This window comes from Narcine bancroftii, chromosome 12, assembly GCF_036971445.1.
Source record: "Narcine bancroftii isolate sNarBan1 chromosome 12, sNarBan1.hap1, whole genome shotgun sequence".
Lineage (NCBI taxonomy): Eukaryota > Metazoa > Chordata > Chondrichthyes > Torpediniformes > Narcinidae > Narcine > Narcine bancroftii.
Window position 1 is genome coordinate 3,078,487 of NC_091480.1, and position 19,727 is coordinate 3,098,213.

The following is a 19,727-nucleotide window of genomic DNA, read 5'->3' on the forward strand; positions in this document are numbered from 1 at the left end:
CCTTGAAAGGTAAGGATTGTTGTTCAAGGAGACATTGGGTCAACCAGGCCTATCCTTAGCAGACTTCAGAAGAACGTGCAAACTTCTGACCAGCTTAATAGGCTGATGATGGAATGATGCTCCCCTCGGAGGGGAGTGAATGGTTTGGAGAGCAGTCACTGCCTCAGGATACAGGACATGGCTGAACTGGGCCCAATTTCTTCTGTCAGATGGCAATAACCTGTGAAATTTTCTACCTTGGAAACCAGTAGAGGCCAAATTATTGAAAAAAATGTGAAAGAATCTTAGTGCAATTTTATTACAGAACCAATGACCCAGATTTGAAACAGGCACTGTCTGTAAGGAGTTTGTACGCTCTACCCTTGTCTACATGGGCTTCTTTCAGGTGCTCTGGTTTCTTTCCATCTTCCAAAAATGTATGGGGCTTGTAGGTTAATTGGTGTATTGGGTGGCACAGGCTCATGAGCCAGGAGGGCCTGTTACAGTGCTGTCTGTCTAAAAAAAATGCACGGGGCAATTTGTCATTGCAAAGTCATTGAGGGTTCTGTGGTGAGAACAGAAACATGGTGTTGAGATGAAGGATCTGTCGTGATTGTATCAATTACAAACCAGCTCTGAATAGATAAATAATATATTCTTGGTTTTATTTTTCTGCCTCAACATCTTTTCTCAGCACAGTCTATCAGTGTAACATCCAATTCCCTTTATATGTGTTTGTCCATTCTCCCTTTAAATATCTGGCTATTTTTTTGCTGCAACAACTTAACAAAGTCACAAAGTCCACATTGTTGCTCCATCAATCACCCAGGAGGCTATTGTGGAGAAACGAATAGGCTATAATTCACTTGAGGACATAGAATATCCCTATTGTCCAGCTGTCCTGCACTGAGTTGCAGGGGGCTGTGGAACAGTCTCCTTTATATAGCAGCCTGTGGGGAGGGGCCACAGGTACAACTGGCCAGATAATTAATTATACATTACAGTGGTTCACCACACACATTCTCACTACACTTTGGATAAAGATATGTCTTTAGAATTCCTTGTAAACCTTCTATTGATTCTCTCTGTTCTGACTCTATCCCTTATCAAACATTTCCATTTTTTGGAAGATGTCCATACAGTAATCTCAGACTACTTTTCTAAAAAGAGCTACAGTTTGTTCATTTTTTTCCAGATATGTCCATCTTTGGATTTCTACCATTGTCTTTGTAAATCTCATGGAGTCATATGACAGAAGGAGACCCTCACTCACATTCCCCCCCCCCCCCCCACCCCTTCACCATGTCCCTGCTCACCATCTGTTCTACTCCCATTTACCAGCACTTGCTCCATGGAATTCACCTTAGTGATTCAAATGCTTTGGTTTAAATGTTGTGAGAGCACTTGCCTCCACCACCTTCACAGGGTATGCATTCCATATTCCGATCAACCAAGTTCTTACCCCTTACCATAGGCCTATGCCCTGTAGTTTAGAAGCCTCTGCTAACTTCCCATGATCTTACTCAAGTCAAGTTTATTGTCATCTGATTGTACAAGTACAACCCAACAAAATTGCGTTCTCCGGTCCTCGGTGCAAGACACACAACCAGACATAACACACATGCAGACAATATATATATATATATATAGAGAGAGAGAGAGAGAGAGAGAGAGAGAGAGAGAGAGAGAGAGAGAATATAAAGAAATATATATATATATATATATATATATATAAATAGATATTGTTTAGTAAATATGAGAGTTTCTGATGGTTGGTGTGAGCTGTTCCTTTGACCATTCAGCAATCTCACTGTCTCTGGAAGAAGCTGTTCCTTAACCTGGTGGTGCTGGCTCTGATACTCCTGTATCTCTATCTCTTCCCTTTGTATTTTGACAATCTCTATCATATCTCCTCTTAGCTTTCTTTGGTCCAGGAAAAAGAAACTCAGCCAATCTGGCCTCTTTTCACACTGAAATGCTCCATTCTAAGTAACATTGCACAACATCCAACTCATCGCCCTACACACCCTTCTCAATGCAATCACGTTCTTCCTGAAGTATGGTGTCCAAAACTGCACACATTTTTCGAGCTCAGCTCTAACCAATGCTCTAAGACGTCATGTCATAACCTACCTGTTCTATGTCATGGCACCTTATCTATCTATGCTGTCAGAGATCTTTGGATTTGTACACCTGTGTCCCTCAATTTGCCAAAAGGTCCTAGTATTTATTCTGTCCTCACAAAGTGTTTTAATTTCTGTCTGCCAATGCTCTGTCTAGTTTAAAGGCTGATCAATATTTCAGACTATACCCCCTCCATCAGTAATCACCTGTTTTCACATCTGTGAACTTACCAATCATAACTTCAACACTCATGTTAATATTACTCAGTGATCACTAAAACAACCCCATATTCACCTTCTGCCTATAATAGTTAATTCTGGATCCAATATGTCTTGTAACTCATGACTACATTTTTAAAATCTGTTTCCATGCTGAGACCTTGTCAATGGCTTCACTAAAGTTGGTTTTATTAACATTTAGACGTACGGAATGGAACAGGTACTTCTGGCCCATGAGCCTGTTCCGCCCAAATACACCCACATGACCAATTAACCTATGAACCCTGTATGTCATTGAAACATGGGGAGGAAACCCACGTGGACATGAGAGAACACACAAACTCCTTACAGACAATGGCGGATTCAAAGCCTCATCAGTGGCGAACACATCAATTACTCTCTCTTATTAGTATATTTTATTATCTCTCAAAAATATAAACAAATTGGTCAAACAGAATCTTCCCCTTACAAAAGTAAAACTTGAAAGTCTGCAGACATTGTGCTTGAAGTAAAAAAATGCTGGAGAAGATCAGCAGGTCAGTGTACTGTATTTTGCAAAGATAAAGGTACAAAACCATTTTGGGCTTGTGCCCTTCATCAAGGTATGGAAAAATGTTGGTAGGCATCCGAACAAAAAGATAGTGAGGGAGGAGAGGGGAAAGGAACATGGTCAAAAAGACAGAAGGTAATAGGTGGAGAAGGGAGAGAGGACACAGCAGCAAGCAAGGGGAAGAGGGATGGCTAGGTGAATAGAGAGGGAGTGTAAGGGGTGGAGAGCTGAGGGGAAAGAAGTCAGTGGGAAGATGCACAACCAGACATAACACACATGCAGACAATATATATATATATATATATATATATATATAGAGAGAGAGAGAGAGAGAGAAATATAAAGAAATATATATATATATATATATATATATAAATAGATATTGTTTAGTAAATAAGTTTAGAAGAAATCAGAGAAGTCGATGTTAACGCCATCTGTCTGGAGAATGCCCGGTAGGAAAATGAGGTGTTGTTCCCCCCAGTTTGCTGGTGCTCTTACTGGGATAGTACAAGGGCATGGACAAATGTGTGTTTGAGAGTGGGACACAGAACTGAAATGTTTGACCACTGGGAAGTCCCTGTCACTGGTGCAGACAGAGCAACATTTTTCCATACCTTGATGAAGGGCTCAAGCCCAAAACGTTGGTTATGTGCCCTTATCTTTGTGACTGTGGTGTTTGTCTAAATAAATAAAAAAATAATTGTGGTGGGTGAACTGACTAAATTCTTAATATAGCAATGTGGGACGACCAATAGTTAACAGAGACGATTTGATGAAGTTTTATTTTTTTTATATAAACATTAAAAAATATCATAAATAAGCTAAAATATTTTCATGCATATTTACAGAATTCAAATCTTGCAATACTGTTAGAAAAAGCACACGATGATGCCTTAAATGGTTTCCAGGTGGCCTCATAAGCCTTTAGTTTTCTTCTCAATTAATACTAACTGGGAATATTGAGGACTGCTCAATGTAAAATCAAATTCCAGGCTTAGGGAACAGGGTGACAATGAAAATCTTGCAGTGAAAGTTGATCGTAAGATGTAGAAACACACAATGGTGAAACTTAACACCCACACCCAAGTGTAGATCCGAAGGGTGAAATTACATTGCCAATCTTGCACAGAACCCCTTGGTCTGTTGACAATACTTCAGACACTGAAGCATTGTCAAATCACAAGATCTGGATGAAACAGGAAAGTGGGCACAAAATGCCAGATGAAATTTAACTTACAGAAGTATGAGGTGTTGCACGTTGTTAGGTTATACTAGGGTAGGATGTATACAGTGAATGGAAATGCCCTGGAGAGGGACTTGGGCTACTGGCACACATTTAATCAATGTAGACCGATGGGGAAGAAGATGTTTGGCATTCTTGCCTTTAATAGCCATGGACTGACATCGCGTTATAATTGTACATTGGTGAGACCACACTTACCCAACTGTTTGCAGTTTTGGTTATCCAGCTAGAGGAAAGGGGCAAAGGGCACAGAAAAAATTCATAAGCATGTTACCAGGACTGAAAGGATTGAGTTATAATGAACGTCTGGCTATAACATAGAAAAGGCTCTTCAACCCATTGTTCTGCTGACCTAATAACCTACTCTAATAACTGCTGGGAATTTCCTCACTGCATAACCTTCCATTTTAATCCATTCTATGAACCTATCTATCACTTCTTACAAGATCCTATTGTCCCTGCCTCCACCTCCGATGTCAGCAGGCACATTCCATGCACCCACCACCGTCTGTGTGAAAAACCTACCTCTTGCATCCCCTCCTTACTTACTTTCAAGCACCTTAAAACTATCCTCCCTGGTGTAGCCATTTCAGCCCCTGGGGAAAAGCGTCTGGTCATACATATGACCAATGTCTCTCATCACTTTACATAGCCCTCTTCCTCCGATTGGCTGGGACTTTTCATCCTGGGGAGGAGGAAGCCGAGAGGCAATGTTGTAGAGGTTTATAAAATCATGATGGGGCATGGATCAGGTCACTAGTGATAGTTATTTCCAAGGGTAGGAGAATCAAACAGAAGAGGGCACAGAGTTACGGTGAGAGGGAAATGTTTAAAGAGAACCTGATGGGAAACTTGTTGACAGAGAGGGTGGTGGGCATGTGGAACAGCTGCCAGAGAAAGTGGTAGAGGCTGGTAAAATTGTAACATTTAAAAGACATTTAGACAGGTACATGGATGGGAAAGGTTGATAGGGATATGGCCCAAATGCAAATGGGTCTAGACTTGGTTGACGTAGACAAGTTGGGCCAAAGGGACAGTGGTGCAAAAGTCCATGATGTCTTGCACCCTATTTTTGACCATTTATGCCTATTGGGACCATTTGGCCCTGATAATGAGGTTTCCATGACAATTTACCTCTACAGCTGGAAAGGTAAAAACCTTTCTTGGCTTTTCCAAAGGATAAGTGTCCCATCCAATTAAGTAACGTTTATAATTTTTGTCAGAATGATGTCTCTCGAACTTGATGAGTTTTTTGAGGAAATGATCAAGACAATGAACCAAGGCAAGATAGTAGATGTTGTCTATATGGACTTCATCAAGGGTTTTGACAAGGCCCCAAATGTTGTCAGGTCTGGAAGGTCAGATGACATGGGACCCAGGTTGTGTTGGCCAATTCAGAGTTGAATTAGCTTGATAGTAGGAGACAGAGAATTGTAGTGGAGGGTTGTTATTCAGATTGGAGGCCTGTGACCAGTGGTCTGCCGCAGGGATCAGTGCTGGGTCCACTGTTGTTCGTCATCTGTATTATCGACTTGCATGACAATGTAGTTGGTGAGTAAGTTTGTGGATGTCACAAAGATTAGTGGTGCAGTGGACAGTGAAGAAGGTTATCTGAGATTACTGCAGGATTGAGATGAACTGGGGAAGTGGGCCAGGGACTGGCAGATGGACTTCTTCAAGTGTGAGATGTTGCACTGTGGTTGGTTGATTCAGGGCAGGAATTACAATGAACGATAAAGAACAATGATGAGACCACACCACACTTGCAATTTTTGTCATCCAGCAATAGGGGAGAAGTCATTCAACTGGCAGACTGCAGAGCAAATCTGCAAGAATGTTGCTGGGATTGGGAGGCTTGAATTATAAGGAGAGGCTAAAATGGCTGGGACCTTTCCAGCTGGACTGTAGGAGTCTACTGGAGGACTTTACAGAGGCTTATAAAATTATGAGGGGTAAGATAAAGCTGTTTTTTTTTACCCAGGGTAAGGAAATCTAAAACGAGAAGGCACAGATTTAAGGTGAAGGCCAGTATTTAAAAGGGACCTGAGGAATACCTTGTTCACACAGAGGATGGTGGGTACATGGAATGTGCTAAAAGTGTGGATAATTGTAACATTCAAGAGACCACTGGAATATAGTAGGCTTTATTAAGCTGAAGGGTTGTGTCAGACTGAAATACTGACGTACTTTGTAAAATCTGTTTGAAACTGGATATTTTCAACTCACAGTTCAAAATACACAATGTTAACAATTCACTTGCTGTGTGCCAACAATCTGGCTCTAAAAATCTTGGAACCAGTCCATATTTACACTCTCTGTTCAGCACAGCTGTCGGACTCACATAAACTACCACATCTTGTCTCATATGTTAGACATAACAGGCAAAAAAGATACTGCATACTTCATTCAGGATGGGGGTGGGGGAACAATGGCAGGACAAGGTGGGGATGTCCTTCTGTCAGATATGAATTTGGCTCTGGGATAAGAGAACATGGTGCCCTGACCTTGGCCCATTGAATTGAGTCATGGGCACATTAAAAAAAGGAATGCTTGATTTGCAAAGTATATCAGCCACAGTGTGTGTAACATGTTGTGGTGAATATCATGTCATTTAAAGCCTCTCATCTCCTCATCACAGTTTAATGTACCTTTCAGTAATGTCTGAAGGATGTATTTTAGACCCAAAGTTTGTTGAAATTGCAGCCCATGAGGCTTTCTAAAGCTTCTCCAAAATTGATCATCAAGCTTTCCCACATTTCCCTTTTCTCTCTTTGCGCTGGAATTTTCGAAGTCTTCTTGTCCAAACATCTCGCCACTGAATGACAAGGCTGTTTTTATCAGCCAGGAGACCTCCAAGTCTCTCAGACATGCTGTCAAAGTTCCCCATCACCAGATATTTCTTGCTTATTTGGATTTTTGGGCACTTGCAGGCCAAGTCCTTCATGTTGATCCACAAAGATTGATCTGCCCGTTTAATCCTTTCATCTCTACTCTTATAAACTGATATGATCGTCACAGTAAACTTTGCCCATTCATTCACTGTGTCCATATCCAGAACATTCACCTGAATGGCTGGGAAAGGATAAAAAAATAGTTAGTTGCTCTCAGAGGAGACAGTCAGATTCTCAAGACACTGGACAACTAATGACATAATTTAACAATATCAACCATCAGTTCAGAAACTTTGTGACATGATGGTGTCGCGAACACTGGGTAAGATATTGGTCAACTTGGAAAGTGAACCAAGGAATGGCACATATAACTTAACTCAGAGAAGTGATGCATTTTGAGAAGTTACAACAAGCCTGGATGTACAGAGAGAAAAGTAGGGCCCTGTGGACCATTACTGAAATATAAGACCTGGGGCACAAGTAGATAGTTCACTGAAAATGGCAAAACAGAGAGGTTGGTGAAGAAGGAAAAAGGTAAAGGTTCCATTATTGTCACGTAGTGCCACATGGCGTGCTTCCCTTCATCACCTGTGACTCAGAGTACAAGAGTTGGAACAATACATGCAAAGTGCTCGTTAGACTCCACATCATATACGACATGCAGTTCTGGTCACCACACCTAGAAAAGATTGAGTGCTGTTCTCAGAAATCTTCTCCTTCATAATCATCCCTGAAGAATTCCTAGGGACTTATTAATATTAAGCATAATATTAGAAAACTGCATGAAAAGAAACCATGGCTGAATGGTGGGACCATCTACTACTGAAAGCCAGGAACATGGTGTATGTGTCAGAAGCCCAGCCTGTACAAGGTATGACCTACACAGGGCTTTTAGGGATACACCAAGAGGCGGAACCAAACATGCAAGGCTCAGAGAAGCTCATAGATACCAGGCACATGTGACAAGGCAAAAGAGCCATCATGGCTACAAACCAAAACTGGGAAGAGTGACAAAAACAATAGTTAATGCAGTGCACATTCGCTCCAAGGAGGCCAGTGGGGTACACCTCTCCTCCCTCGATTGTCAGATTGGGTTTCTGGAAAGTGACTGATCCAGATGGAATCCCTGGACATGTTCTCCATACATATGTGAACCAACTGTATTTACAGACATCTGCGACCTCTCTCTCCAACTCGCTGAAGTATTCAGCAGCTTCTTCGGCAACTATCATCCTGGTACCAAAGCAGAATGTAATGATGGGCCTAAATGACCACTGGCTAGTGGGTCTGACATCGACCATCAATGGAGTACTTCAAGAGGTTGGTCTTAGTCAACCTCAACCCACTCCATTTCACCTGCCACCAAAAGAGGTGCAGAGTAGACATCATCTCTCTGGCCTTACACTCAGCCCTGAATACCTGGACAACACCTACATCAGGCTATTATTTATCAACTCGAGCTCTACTTTCAACAAAATAGAACCAAACAAACTAACCCCGAAATTCTGTGATTTTGGTCTCAGCAACTGTCTCTGTAATTGGATCCATGACTCTTTATCCCCCAGACAGTAGTCAGTGAGGATTGGTGTCCTCCATGTCATCCTCAACACTGGGACATGACATTATGTACTCCTTCTATCTTCTGTGTACACTCATGAATGTGAGGCCAAATGGTACTCCAACTCCATCTATAAATCACAGATGACATCACCATCTTAGGCAGGGACTCTAACACCGAAGGATCAGAATAGAGAAGGGAGATGGAGGGAGTAGTGGTTTGGTGCCAGTACAACAACCTCTCCCTCAATGTCAGCAAGACCATGGAGCTGGGTATAGACTTCTGGAGGAGAGGTGAAGCCCATTACCTAGTCCGCATCAACAGTGCTGAGTTGGAGACAGCCGACAGCTTTAAGTTGCTGGTTGTAAACATCTCCAATGATTTGTTTTGGTCCCACCTTCGTGGACACAATTGCCAAGAAAGTACGTCACCACCTCGACTTCTTCAAGAACTGAAGGAAAGTTGGAATGTTATCAGCATTCCCAAAAACTTCCACAGGTGCACTATTGAAAGTATCCTGTCAGGGTGTATCACTGCATGGGACAGGAACTGCTCTGCCCAAAACCGCAAGAAACTAGCAAGGGTTATGAACAAGGTTCCATTCATCATATCCCCTCCACCCCCCCCCCCCCCCCCCACTGACTCTGTCAAGTATAGACTCTGTCTATACTTCCTGCTGCCCATGGAAAACATCTTAAAAGAGTCATCCTTGAGAGTGTGCAGAGAAAATTTACTAGGATGTTGTCAGGATTTCAGGAACTGTGGAAAGGTTAAACAGGTTAGGACTTTATTCCCTGGAGTATAGAGGATGAGGGGAGATTTGATAGAGGGATTTCCACTGAGGATAGGTGAGATCCAAACCAGAGAACACGGGTAAAATGTGAAAGGGGAAAAGTTTAGGGAGAACATTGGGGGAATATCTTCACACAGAAAATATGGGAGAGAGGAGCAAAGCTGCCAACTGAAGTATAAATGTAGCCTTGATTTGAACATTTAAGAAAAAATTGGCTAGGTATGTGGATTGGACAAATATGGAGAGATATGGACTGGGAACAAGTCAATGGGACTGGGCAGAATAATAGTTCAGCATGGATTAGATGGGACAAAGGGCCTGCTTCCATGCTGTTATGTTCTGTTGTTCTATGGTTCTATCTGGGGCCACGGTGGGACAGCGTCCAGTGAATTACGTATTAGTCTGGTCTCTGTAACTTGTGATAACGGAATGCAGCACAGGTGAACCATATTGTTTCCTGTGATGGGCTAGTTCGTTGTACAACATAAGGTTAAACAGACTCAGCATATTCTTTGTCTTTTGATGGAATAAAAGTTCATCTAATTGAAAATTATTAAAAAGCAGATGGGGAACTGATGCCCTCCTTGGCTGAAATGTATTGGACCAGATAGCACAAGGATTCATAACAGAGATGAACTTAATTCACTCAGAGGTGAGCAAATCTCTGGAATTCTTTACCTAGCAGGCAGATTAGGCTCATTTGCTGCAACAGGAAAGGTAGGAATGAATAGATCCCAGGAGAATTTAAAGATTATGGAGTTAATGCAAGAAGGTGGTGCTGAGATAAAACATCGGGCATAATCTTATTAACTGGAAAATAGGCAGCTACAATGGCTCTTCCTTTCAGGCACAGCGAATGATCTGAGTGATAACCCAACATGGAGAAATTGCAAGTAATGATTTGTATCCTTTTGATCTTGGAACACAGAGGAAAGGTTGAATAGGAGATCAACCATTTGCTAATAGTTTCTTAATTTAGATTATAATATTATGTGGGAGATTACCATAGTCTTTCTTGCAGTACTTTTTCATGTTAATCTTCAGGTTGCCTTTCACGGGTTTGCAGTACAATTCACAGTCTGTGAATTGGAAAAAGGAACATTAATATCATGCCAAGACAATATACAATAAAAATAGAATTTGCTGGAAACCTTCAGCAGGTTAGACAATAAAAATTGGAGAGAATAGTCGAGTCAAAATTATACATAAATGATCTTTCATCATTTACTAACCAAAAACATCAAAATGATTCCAAATCTTCCCATGGACCCTGATGTCTAATTGCATCTTGAAATGTATTGATATCTTTCTTAAATACATTCAACACCTTAGCCTCTACAACACACAGTAATGATGAATTTCCCAGGTTCAACACTATCTAAGAGACATTTTATTCCTCAGCTCATTCCTAAGTATCTTGCCCTGTAACCTAACTCTGTAAGACCACATTGTAAATGCTTTCGAGTGAGGAAAACATCCTTCCTGCTTCTAGTTTGTCTGATTTTGTTTCAATTAGATGCCTCCTCAATGAACTAAATTCTAGTAATTTCAAACAAACTCAACCCAATCTCTCCATCCCAAGGATGATTTGGAAAACTTCCTTTACTCTTCCTCTGTGACAAGTATGTCGTTTCTAAAACAGTGACCAAAACCATGCCCAGTGGTTCAAGTGTAGTTTCATGAAAGCCCTGAATAACTAACATATCCTTGCTCCTGTACACAAACATATCATTTTCTTTTATAAAATATTTCTTCACCTACATATTTTTTCAGTGTACACGAACATCCAATTTTCTTTGTAGATCAACATCTCCCAATGTAACTCCCTTTGTTTTTCACATTGAAAATGACCATCTGGATTAGAACCATCGCACCATGACATATTTTCCTCATTCTAAGTTGTCTTGAAGTCTCTTTGTATCTTCCTCATAATTCATAATTCCACCCAATTTAATCTCTTGGCCAACTGCGAAAAGTTACATTTTGTTCCTTAACTTAATTTCTTGATTTATTCAAACATATATATATGTATGTAACTTTTCGCAGTTGTATATCTATCTTATGAATAACTGAAGCCCAGCACACTGCCTGCTAAACCAAAGGGGACCCATTTAATCCTGATCTCGGAGCTTTAATTTTACATTTCAACTTCTATTGGGTCATATGGATGTATAATATGGAAAGGCGCTTTGGCCTAACATGTCCATGTTGACTGTTGCCTCTCTGAGCTCCTTGCATTTTCTTGTGCCTTGCCCAGATTCCTCTCACCTGTCTGTAGGTCTAAATGTCACAAGTGTACACGAGTGCGAGGTGGGGAAGGTTTAGATTGGTAAGCAGGTTTCTACAGGACAGCTACATCGTGGGCTGGAGGGCCTGCACTGTGCTATAATGTTGCAAGTTCACTACCACTACCTCCAACAGCTTGTTCCATATGGGCACCACAATCTGTGTGGAAAAAGTTGTCTCTCAGGCCCATTTTAATTTTTTTCCTGCTCATTTAAATCCGTGCCCTCTCTTACCCTGGGCAAAAGACACATCTGATGTGAGGTTCTCATGGTGTCACAAATCCCTTGGCTTCCTATGGTCCAAGGAACAGGTCCCACCCTATTTAGCTTCTCCTTTTAATCCCACGAGCATAATCATGAATCTTTTTTGTGCCCTTTCCAGTTTAATGATAGCCTTCCAATTGGGCAACCAACAGACATCTGAACATTCACTGATTTTCATTTATCTCTTCTTATCAAAATCTTCATAAATGTCCTGACTTTCTTGATTATGACTTCGCTCCCAGAAATCCACACTAACTCTGATCTTTGCCTTCTCTCAGCTTTCATTGGTGTTCTTAGTTTCTGCCTTTGTGTTGACAATGATGCACTGCCCTTCACTCTGACACCTCACTCTGCCCAACTCCTGCTTCTCCAACCATTCCTTTCTTGCTCATTTCTCTCGGTTCTCATTATTATCTCAGTAATCTATCCATCAGAGCAGATTAACAGTTGCAGCTCTCCTTGCTTGTTCTGCAGCCAACCACATAATCACTTGTATATAATTATTCTCAGAGAACATTTTTAAAAAATATTTGCTGTTATTATTTTGCTGTGATGAAGAACTTGCTGTTTTCTGGTTCACATTTGGCCCTATCAGTGCATCGATTGTTTGAGGTTTCAGCACTAAGCCAGCTCTTTCCGTGGCTTTTCAGCCAATGTAACATTCACCAAGCTTTCGTCACTGTTAATTACTGGACTTTTCACTGATAATTTGTCATTAATAAGGTCAATGCTGCATTAAGTGAAAAAAGACTGAGTGATTGATTCCTTGACAGTTCCCCCTTTCTCTGCTTGTAAGACTGCAGGCTTCTGATGCTGTGTGAGCAGCTCCTGCCTCATCTTTCAACTGAATCCAATTTGGCACCTGTGATGCTTCACTGACAGTTCCCCTGTTAGCAAGGCTATGTGAAGGAAGCTACCTCGACAGCATCCTTCCATGATTACTGCCAGATTAAAGCACAGTGTAGAGGCTGGGAATAGCCCACCAGTGATGGGTTGGGCTCCAAAGAATGCTTGGTTACAGAACATTGATATTAGGGCAGAATGGTGAGCATAGCAGTTAGTGCAATACTTTTACAGCACCAGTGATCAGAACCAGGGTTCGAATCTGGCACTGTCTGTAAGGAGTTGCTCCATTCTCCCCTGTCTGCATGGGTTTTCCTCAGGGGCTCTGGTTTCCTTCCACCGTTCAAAACATTCCAGGATTTATATGTTAATTGGGTGTAAATTGGGCAGCATGGACTCGTGAGCCAAAATGGCCTGTAATTGTGCTGTATGTCCATGGAAGTCTATATTTAAATTTAAAATTGGGATTGAATCCTGTCAGTAGTATGGTTGCATGGGTAGTGGGGTAGGATCCTTGAGATGCTGGAATCTGCTTCCAAGATACAGTTTCATTGGTCCAGGCATCTGGCCCTGTGAGTGAAGTGGTCCTACAGATGATTGATGTCCACTCAATGTGCAGGATACAGGTGTCTGATCCTGAATACTGGGATTTGGAACTGGGGTGTCAGGGACTTTCTTCTTTATCTCTCAACAGGAACTAACCTGGGGAGGGCATATGGTGACATGACTAGACAGGAGCTGGAGGAGGGGGACGTGGGGGAGGGGGATGTGGGGGAGGGAGAATTGAGAGCAGCTGTTATTGGTCAAGCCCACAACTGACATGGCACTCATGTGAGGACTAACTAGAGAGACTCGATAACTCGGTGGTTAGAGCACTGGCCTTGTAAACCAGGGGTCACTAGTTTGTTCCTCACTGGGGCCTCATTTCTGTGAGGGACACCAGACAGACAAAGTGGTGACTCTGCCTTCCTTACGTTAGACAAAGTTAAAGAATTTCATGCATGTTACATTCTAAATGTAGTAAAATGTGACAATCATGAAACCTTTACCTTTTAGAGTCCAGTAGCAGCATGTTGAGTGCAAAAGGATAGGAAGGGCATGGTGAGAGTAACGTGGATGATGAGAGAGGCATGAGACATGAGGAGAAGTCAGAGAAACTTAAGTGGAACAGAGAACAGTAGGCCACGGTATGGACCCTTCAGCCCACCATTTGTCAACCAATTTCAACCTACTCCATGATTGATCTACTCCTTCACATCTTCACAGCTCATAACCCTCTATCTTTCTGACATTCATGTGCCTATCGATAATTCTTTTACATATTGCTTTTGTACCAGCCTCCACCATCCCCAGCAATGCATTTCAGGCATCCACTGCTCTCTGTTCAAAAAAACCTACCTCTGACATCTCCCTCCACTTTAAACTTTCCTCCACTCACCTTAAACAGGTGTCCTCCAGTATTGGCCATTGCTGCCCTGGGTCATAATCTGATATAGCTCTATTAAGTTGCTTTTCATCCTCCTGTTGCTCTAAAGGCTGAACTCACTCAACCTTTCCTTGGAAGACAACATCCTGGAAAATCGCTTCTGCACCCTCTCTAAAGTAACTACATTCTTCCTGAAACAGAAGTGACCAGAACTGAACACGGTACTTCAAGTATTGTCGAACCAAAGTTTTATAGATCTGCATCATTTCCTCAAAGCTCAAACTAAATCCCGACTGCAGGAGTGTCAGAAGCTGAGGGGACACCTGACTGAAGTAATGAGAGTCTTTGATATTATGGACAGTTAGGTTTTCCCCAAAGTAAAAACGCCACATCATGGAAGACAAGCATTTAGGGTGGAAGGTCGGAGGTGAGGGTGGGTGGGGTGGATGGTAGTTTGAGTATTTTTGCAGAGAGTGATGGGTGCCAGAGGTAGTGGTGAAAGCAGAAGCAACATTTGGATTCAAGAGGCTTCTAAACAGACTCTGGAATATGTAGGAATTGAGAGATGTGGAGCAAGGTGCAAAGTTTCAGTTTAAAATGGGTTTTATTTCTGGTGCAGGCATGTTGACCAGAAATACTTAAAGTGCAAAGCACATGTGCACACACACACATGAACACACATGCAAACACACATGCATGCACACACAAACACACATGCGAACACACACACACACGAACACATGCCCATGAACATGCATACACGTGAACTTGTGCGCGCACATACACATGAACACACACCCATAAACACATGCATGCACACACATAATGCATACATAAACATGCATGTGCACACACAAATGACACACATACACATGAAAACACACATGGACACACACACACCTGCGCAAACGCACAAACAAGCGCACACACAAACACGACGATATGTGCACATTCACACACAAACACACGTGAACAGACACACACAAATCCACGAACACACACACAGGCACACACACACACGAACATACAAACACATGAACGCACAAACACTTTTCTATCTTCTGCCATTATTTTTTTCAAATAATTTGTCTAATCTGAGCAAGGTCTTCTCCAAGGGAATGGAGAGACATCTACCATGTGCAAGCAGCAGAGGTTTTGTTTGGTTTTGGCATTCGGTTTAGCACAGATATGAAGGCTGAATGGCCTCCCTGTGTTCATTCTCAAAAGGCTCCATGTTTCCTTAGCCTCCCTCTTCTTTTTTTCAGCTTGTGTCTTTTTTTAAATGTAATTTTTTTCCTTCTTATGATTTGATTTAAACTTTCTGCTGCTGGACCTTCAAACTAAAGGGTCATCTAGTCTTAACACTGGCACCTGCAATCCAACCCAGTCACGTGAATAAGGTGCTTTATTCCTGAATATGGTGCATACAAAACTCCCTTTCAACTGTTTATTCCTTTTTAAACTTAAAATAAATAACTTTTGCACATTGGAAAAGTTAGGATGCGACTGACAGCAATGATGCAAAGGCAGATAAATCTTATTGGAGTCAGTCAGATAATTCCTTTCCAGAAAAGGAAAATATCTTTGCAAGCCTAACAGGAAATGACTGCTAACATACTGGTTTTGCATTCCTCAATTCTCTACAATTTAACAATAATCCAGCTCAATTCAAATGCTGCTTCTCATGTTAATTAATATTGCTTTGCCTTATCCTCTTGACCTCTGTCTGCATTGCTTCTGTCTGCTGAAACTTTCTGGTGAAGAGGATCCCCAGGAATGACAAAGGCACGAGAGTTCTTAGGCTACGTGATAGTGACGTTGAGAAAATCCGTCATGATCAGTATCAGTCTTGCTGTTGCTCGAGTGGAAGCAACACTACAATTGTGCACTGCTCCGAAACGTGCATGCAGGCAGGGCTCAATCCTTTTGGCTGAAGTGACTTCTCCAGAGAAGAAGCAGTTTCTCTCCTTCCACACTGAGCAGTGTGGGAGTAAAGATGAGAACATTAGAATGCAAGAAAATAGCCTCAACAGGGATTTAGAGTTGGCTGTTGCAGTTTCCTGCCATTAGTTATGTAGCCGTATAATTGCCATTCGAGTGGATCTCGGCCCTATGGGAACATGCCTGCATGTTGATTATTGGGTGCATTACTGGGGTTGGAAAAATGCCAGATGCACTCGTGGAGATCATGACGAGAGCTCCCCAAATAAATTCCACAATTGCTGTGATGTGATCTGGAAATGCTGACAATCACAATCTACTTGGAATTAAATTAATTTTCCAACTAATACTGCTGTATGATAGACTCTAACTACTTTCCATGTACAGTACAACACCGATTATACAAAATCCTCATTTATCCAAACATTATTTGGACCCAGAAATTATGTTTGTTCACCTCCAAAAATTTTCAGATAAATGAGAATATCTGAAAAAATCAGAAATCCTCAGCGATATGAACATTTTCTCGGAGCAGAACAGCCCTCACAGGTTTTTAAAAAAATTTACTTGACATGAAATGCAAACGCCGATTTCCGGTAACTTCTCGTTCCATTTTTTCTTCACCTTCCCCTATTGACTTTTCTCTCCAACTCTCCCTCTCAAAGAGCCACTGTCTCCCAGCTGCAAGTGGTCGGAAGAATCCCTTGTCTTGGTGTCATCAAAGAAGCGGGAACTCAGGCTTATGGGCAGGAGCAGGACCTCGGTGGGGGGGGGTGTTGGTGATCCTCAATGGTGGTTGGGAGGAAAGTGGGTAGAGGCAAAGACGGGGACTGTGTTGGGCTCCAACATCAAGAATATGATGTGAATTTGGAACGGCCCCTGCAGGAAAGAGCCCTCAGGGAGACAGGAGCCTGCTGACTTGCCAATGAGTGTTCCACTGGCTCAGGAAGCCTCCCCAGGATCGGTGGCAGCAGTGGGGATGTCAGGAATCGGTGGGAATGTGTCAGGGATTGGTGGTGGTGGCGGTGAGGATGTGTCAGGGATCGGTGGCGGTGGTAGTGATGTGTCAGGGATCGGTGGCGGCGGTAGGGATGTGTCAAGGATCGGTGGCGGCAGTGGGGATGTGTCAGGGATCGGTGAGAATGTGTCTAGGTGTTAGTGTGTATGTATGTGTGGGTGTGTGTGTGTATGTTTATGTTTGTGTGTATGTGTGTGTGTAGGTGTTGGTGTGTATGTGTCGGTGTTTGTGTGTGTGGGTGTTTGTGTGTGTGGGTGTTTGTGTGTATGTGTGGGTGTTTGTGTGTATGTGTATGTCTGGGTATGTGTTTGCATGAGACTGTGCCCCTGACATATTAAAGACATTATGCACAAAGCTTCTTCCACTCCTTGAAGTGCTGGGGTGAAACCAAGTCACCCTCATGTCAAAACTGCTGAAGATGAGGAAATACCCCCATCTCATTCATTCCAGTGGGAACAGCAAACTCACAGTGAGCATCTGTGGAATTGGTTAACGCAGCACTACCATTGCCTCTTCTGCATTTGATTTTGTGTGCATAAGCACCTGTTCATCATATGTGTTATTTCTGAAATTTTCCTACAGATGTATTCATTTTCCAGGGAAAGAGTTACCCAATTTTTGAGATTTTGGTCAGACTAATGCGACTTTATTTGAACATTCCTCAGGTACACCTGCTCACCATATCTGCCCAAAGTGAGCTCTGTGAATGATCGCATTGTACTCTGTAGACAAAGTCAAACTGTCCACAAACCACCAACAGTAAAATTGGAATTTTTGCTTTATGCTTGTCAGATAAGAAGATTTTCTCGTATTTAAAGATATGACCAGCACCCAACATTTTAGTGTTTAATCTTTTGTTGAAGTAACTGATGGCAAAGGTGGGGGATTGAAATGTTTACAAGAAATGGCTCATGAGACATTAGACCACCCTCTACTCCACAGTCATAACGCGGTAATAGAAAGATTGGAGAATATCAGTAACTTCCTTGGAGTCCACTAAGTAGTGACTTATCCTGGAACCACAACAGATCCTCACTTGTCAGGAAGGCGCAACAGCAATTGCACTTCCTGAGAAGACTGAGGTGAGCAAGGTTACCGGCCACCATCATCTCAACTTTTTACATGAGTTTTTTCGAGAGCATCCTGACCTGCTGCATCAAGATATGAAGCACGAAAATTTGCAGACCCTGTGATTGTACTAAAAATGCTGGAGGAGCTCAGCCAGACTCATAGCATCATTAGGAGGTAAAGATATATAATGATGTTTTGGGTCTCAAAGGAGAGCTCAGACCCAAAACATTGGTTATGTATATCTTTACCTCCTATGGACACGGAAAGACCTGCAGAGTTCCTCCAGGATTTCTGTGTTTTTGCTTCACGGTGTAGTAATGTTGCTGTAGAGCATTGGATTGTAGGTCAATCCATGTGGCCATCAAAGTAGGAGAGAGGATCACCAGAATCACCCTCCCTCCCATTGATGTGATCTACCAGGATCGCTGTCTAAAGAGGGCATGTAAAATTGTTGAGGACCTCTTCCACCCTGCACACAGCATCTTCTAGCTATTCCCATCAGGAAAGGGATACAGGGGTATAAGAGCCAGAACCAGCAGGCTGAGAAACAGCCTCACACTAACCCTCTGACACGCTGTTGTTTATTAAACAATATTTATTTATTTTTACTATATGTATGCATGTACTACATGTGTAATATTTGTATGCACGTTATGTCTGGTTGTGTCTTTGCCTGTTTTTGCATTGAGGGCTGAAGGATGCCGATTGTACAATCAGATGACAATAAACTTGAACTTAAACTTCGAACAAGAAATAGGACCAGGAGTCGGTCATCTGGCTCGTCGAGACTTCTCTGCCATTCAACGAAATCTTCCAGAAGATTGGCCAATGAAGAGAAAACAGAAGCAGGTATGCAGAGATCGCTTTGGGTCTGGACTTTTTGCGGGGATCTATTGCTAGAGTCTCAGCTGTTTACCATTACACAAATGTTTGGAAAACCAAGATTTTACATAAGATAGCTTGCTGAAAAGACTAAGCTACCTTAGAAGAACATTTAGCCCATCAGGTCCACATTGACTTCCCAGCAACTCATCACTCAATTTTACAACTGGATTCCAGATTCCATGATTGGAGACTGCAAGCAGAGGAACTGAACGCAGATTAGGAGATAATTTTGTTGAGCACGTCGTGAGGATTGCCCAGTGCCCAGCCACTTCAATTTCACTTCCCCTTGCCATCCTGACATCTTTGTCCATGGCCCTGTGTAGTGGCAGGTCGAGACCACATGTAAATTGGAGGAACAGAACCTTGTATTCCATCTTGGGAGTGGCCTACAGTCGGCATCAATATCAACCTCCAATTTCTGGTCGCCTCCTTCTCTACTGGCCCCCTAGCTTTCCCTCATCTCTCCGGCCCCATTCCTCCTCTTTTCCTTCTATTGTCCCTACACCTTCCAGCCCTTCACCATCACCCTCCTCCTCAGCCCTAACCCTAATGTCCCCTCCCAGTCACCTCTTGGCCTTCTCCTTTTCTTCCTCCTCCCATCTGATTTTTCCCATCACCTGCCATCTTGTGCTCCTTTC

General features: G+C 42.4%; 1 protein-coding gene across 2 annotated transcripts in view; it reads right to left on the reverse strand.

Annotated features, from left to right (window-relative positions):
* Positions 1-3,626: 3,626 nt before the first annotated feature.
* Positions 3,627-19,727, reverse strand: part of LOC138747454 (netrin-3-like) — a 108,129-nt gene continuing 92,028 nt past the window's right edge. For both annotated transcript variants that reach the window (XM_069906692.1, XM_069906691.1), the window contains 2 exons: positions 10,361-10,435; positions 3,627-7,186 (listed from right to left, as the gene is read on the reverse strand). In XM_069906692.1, coding sequence (XP_069762793.1) covers positions 6,855-7,186; positions 10,361-10,435 — 407 coding nt within the window. In that variant the 3' untranslated portion in view covers positions 3,627-6,854. The remainder of the gene's footprint in view (positions 7,187-10,360; positions 10,436-19,727) is intronic.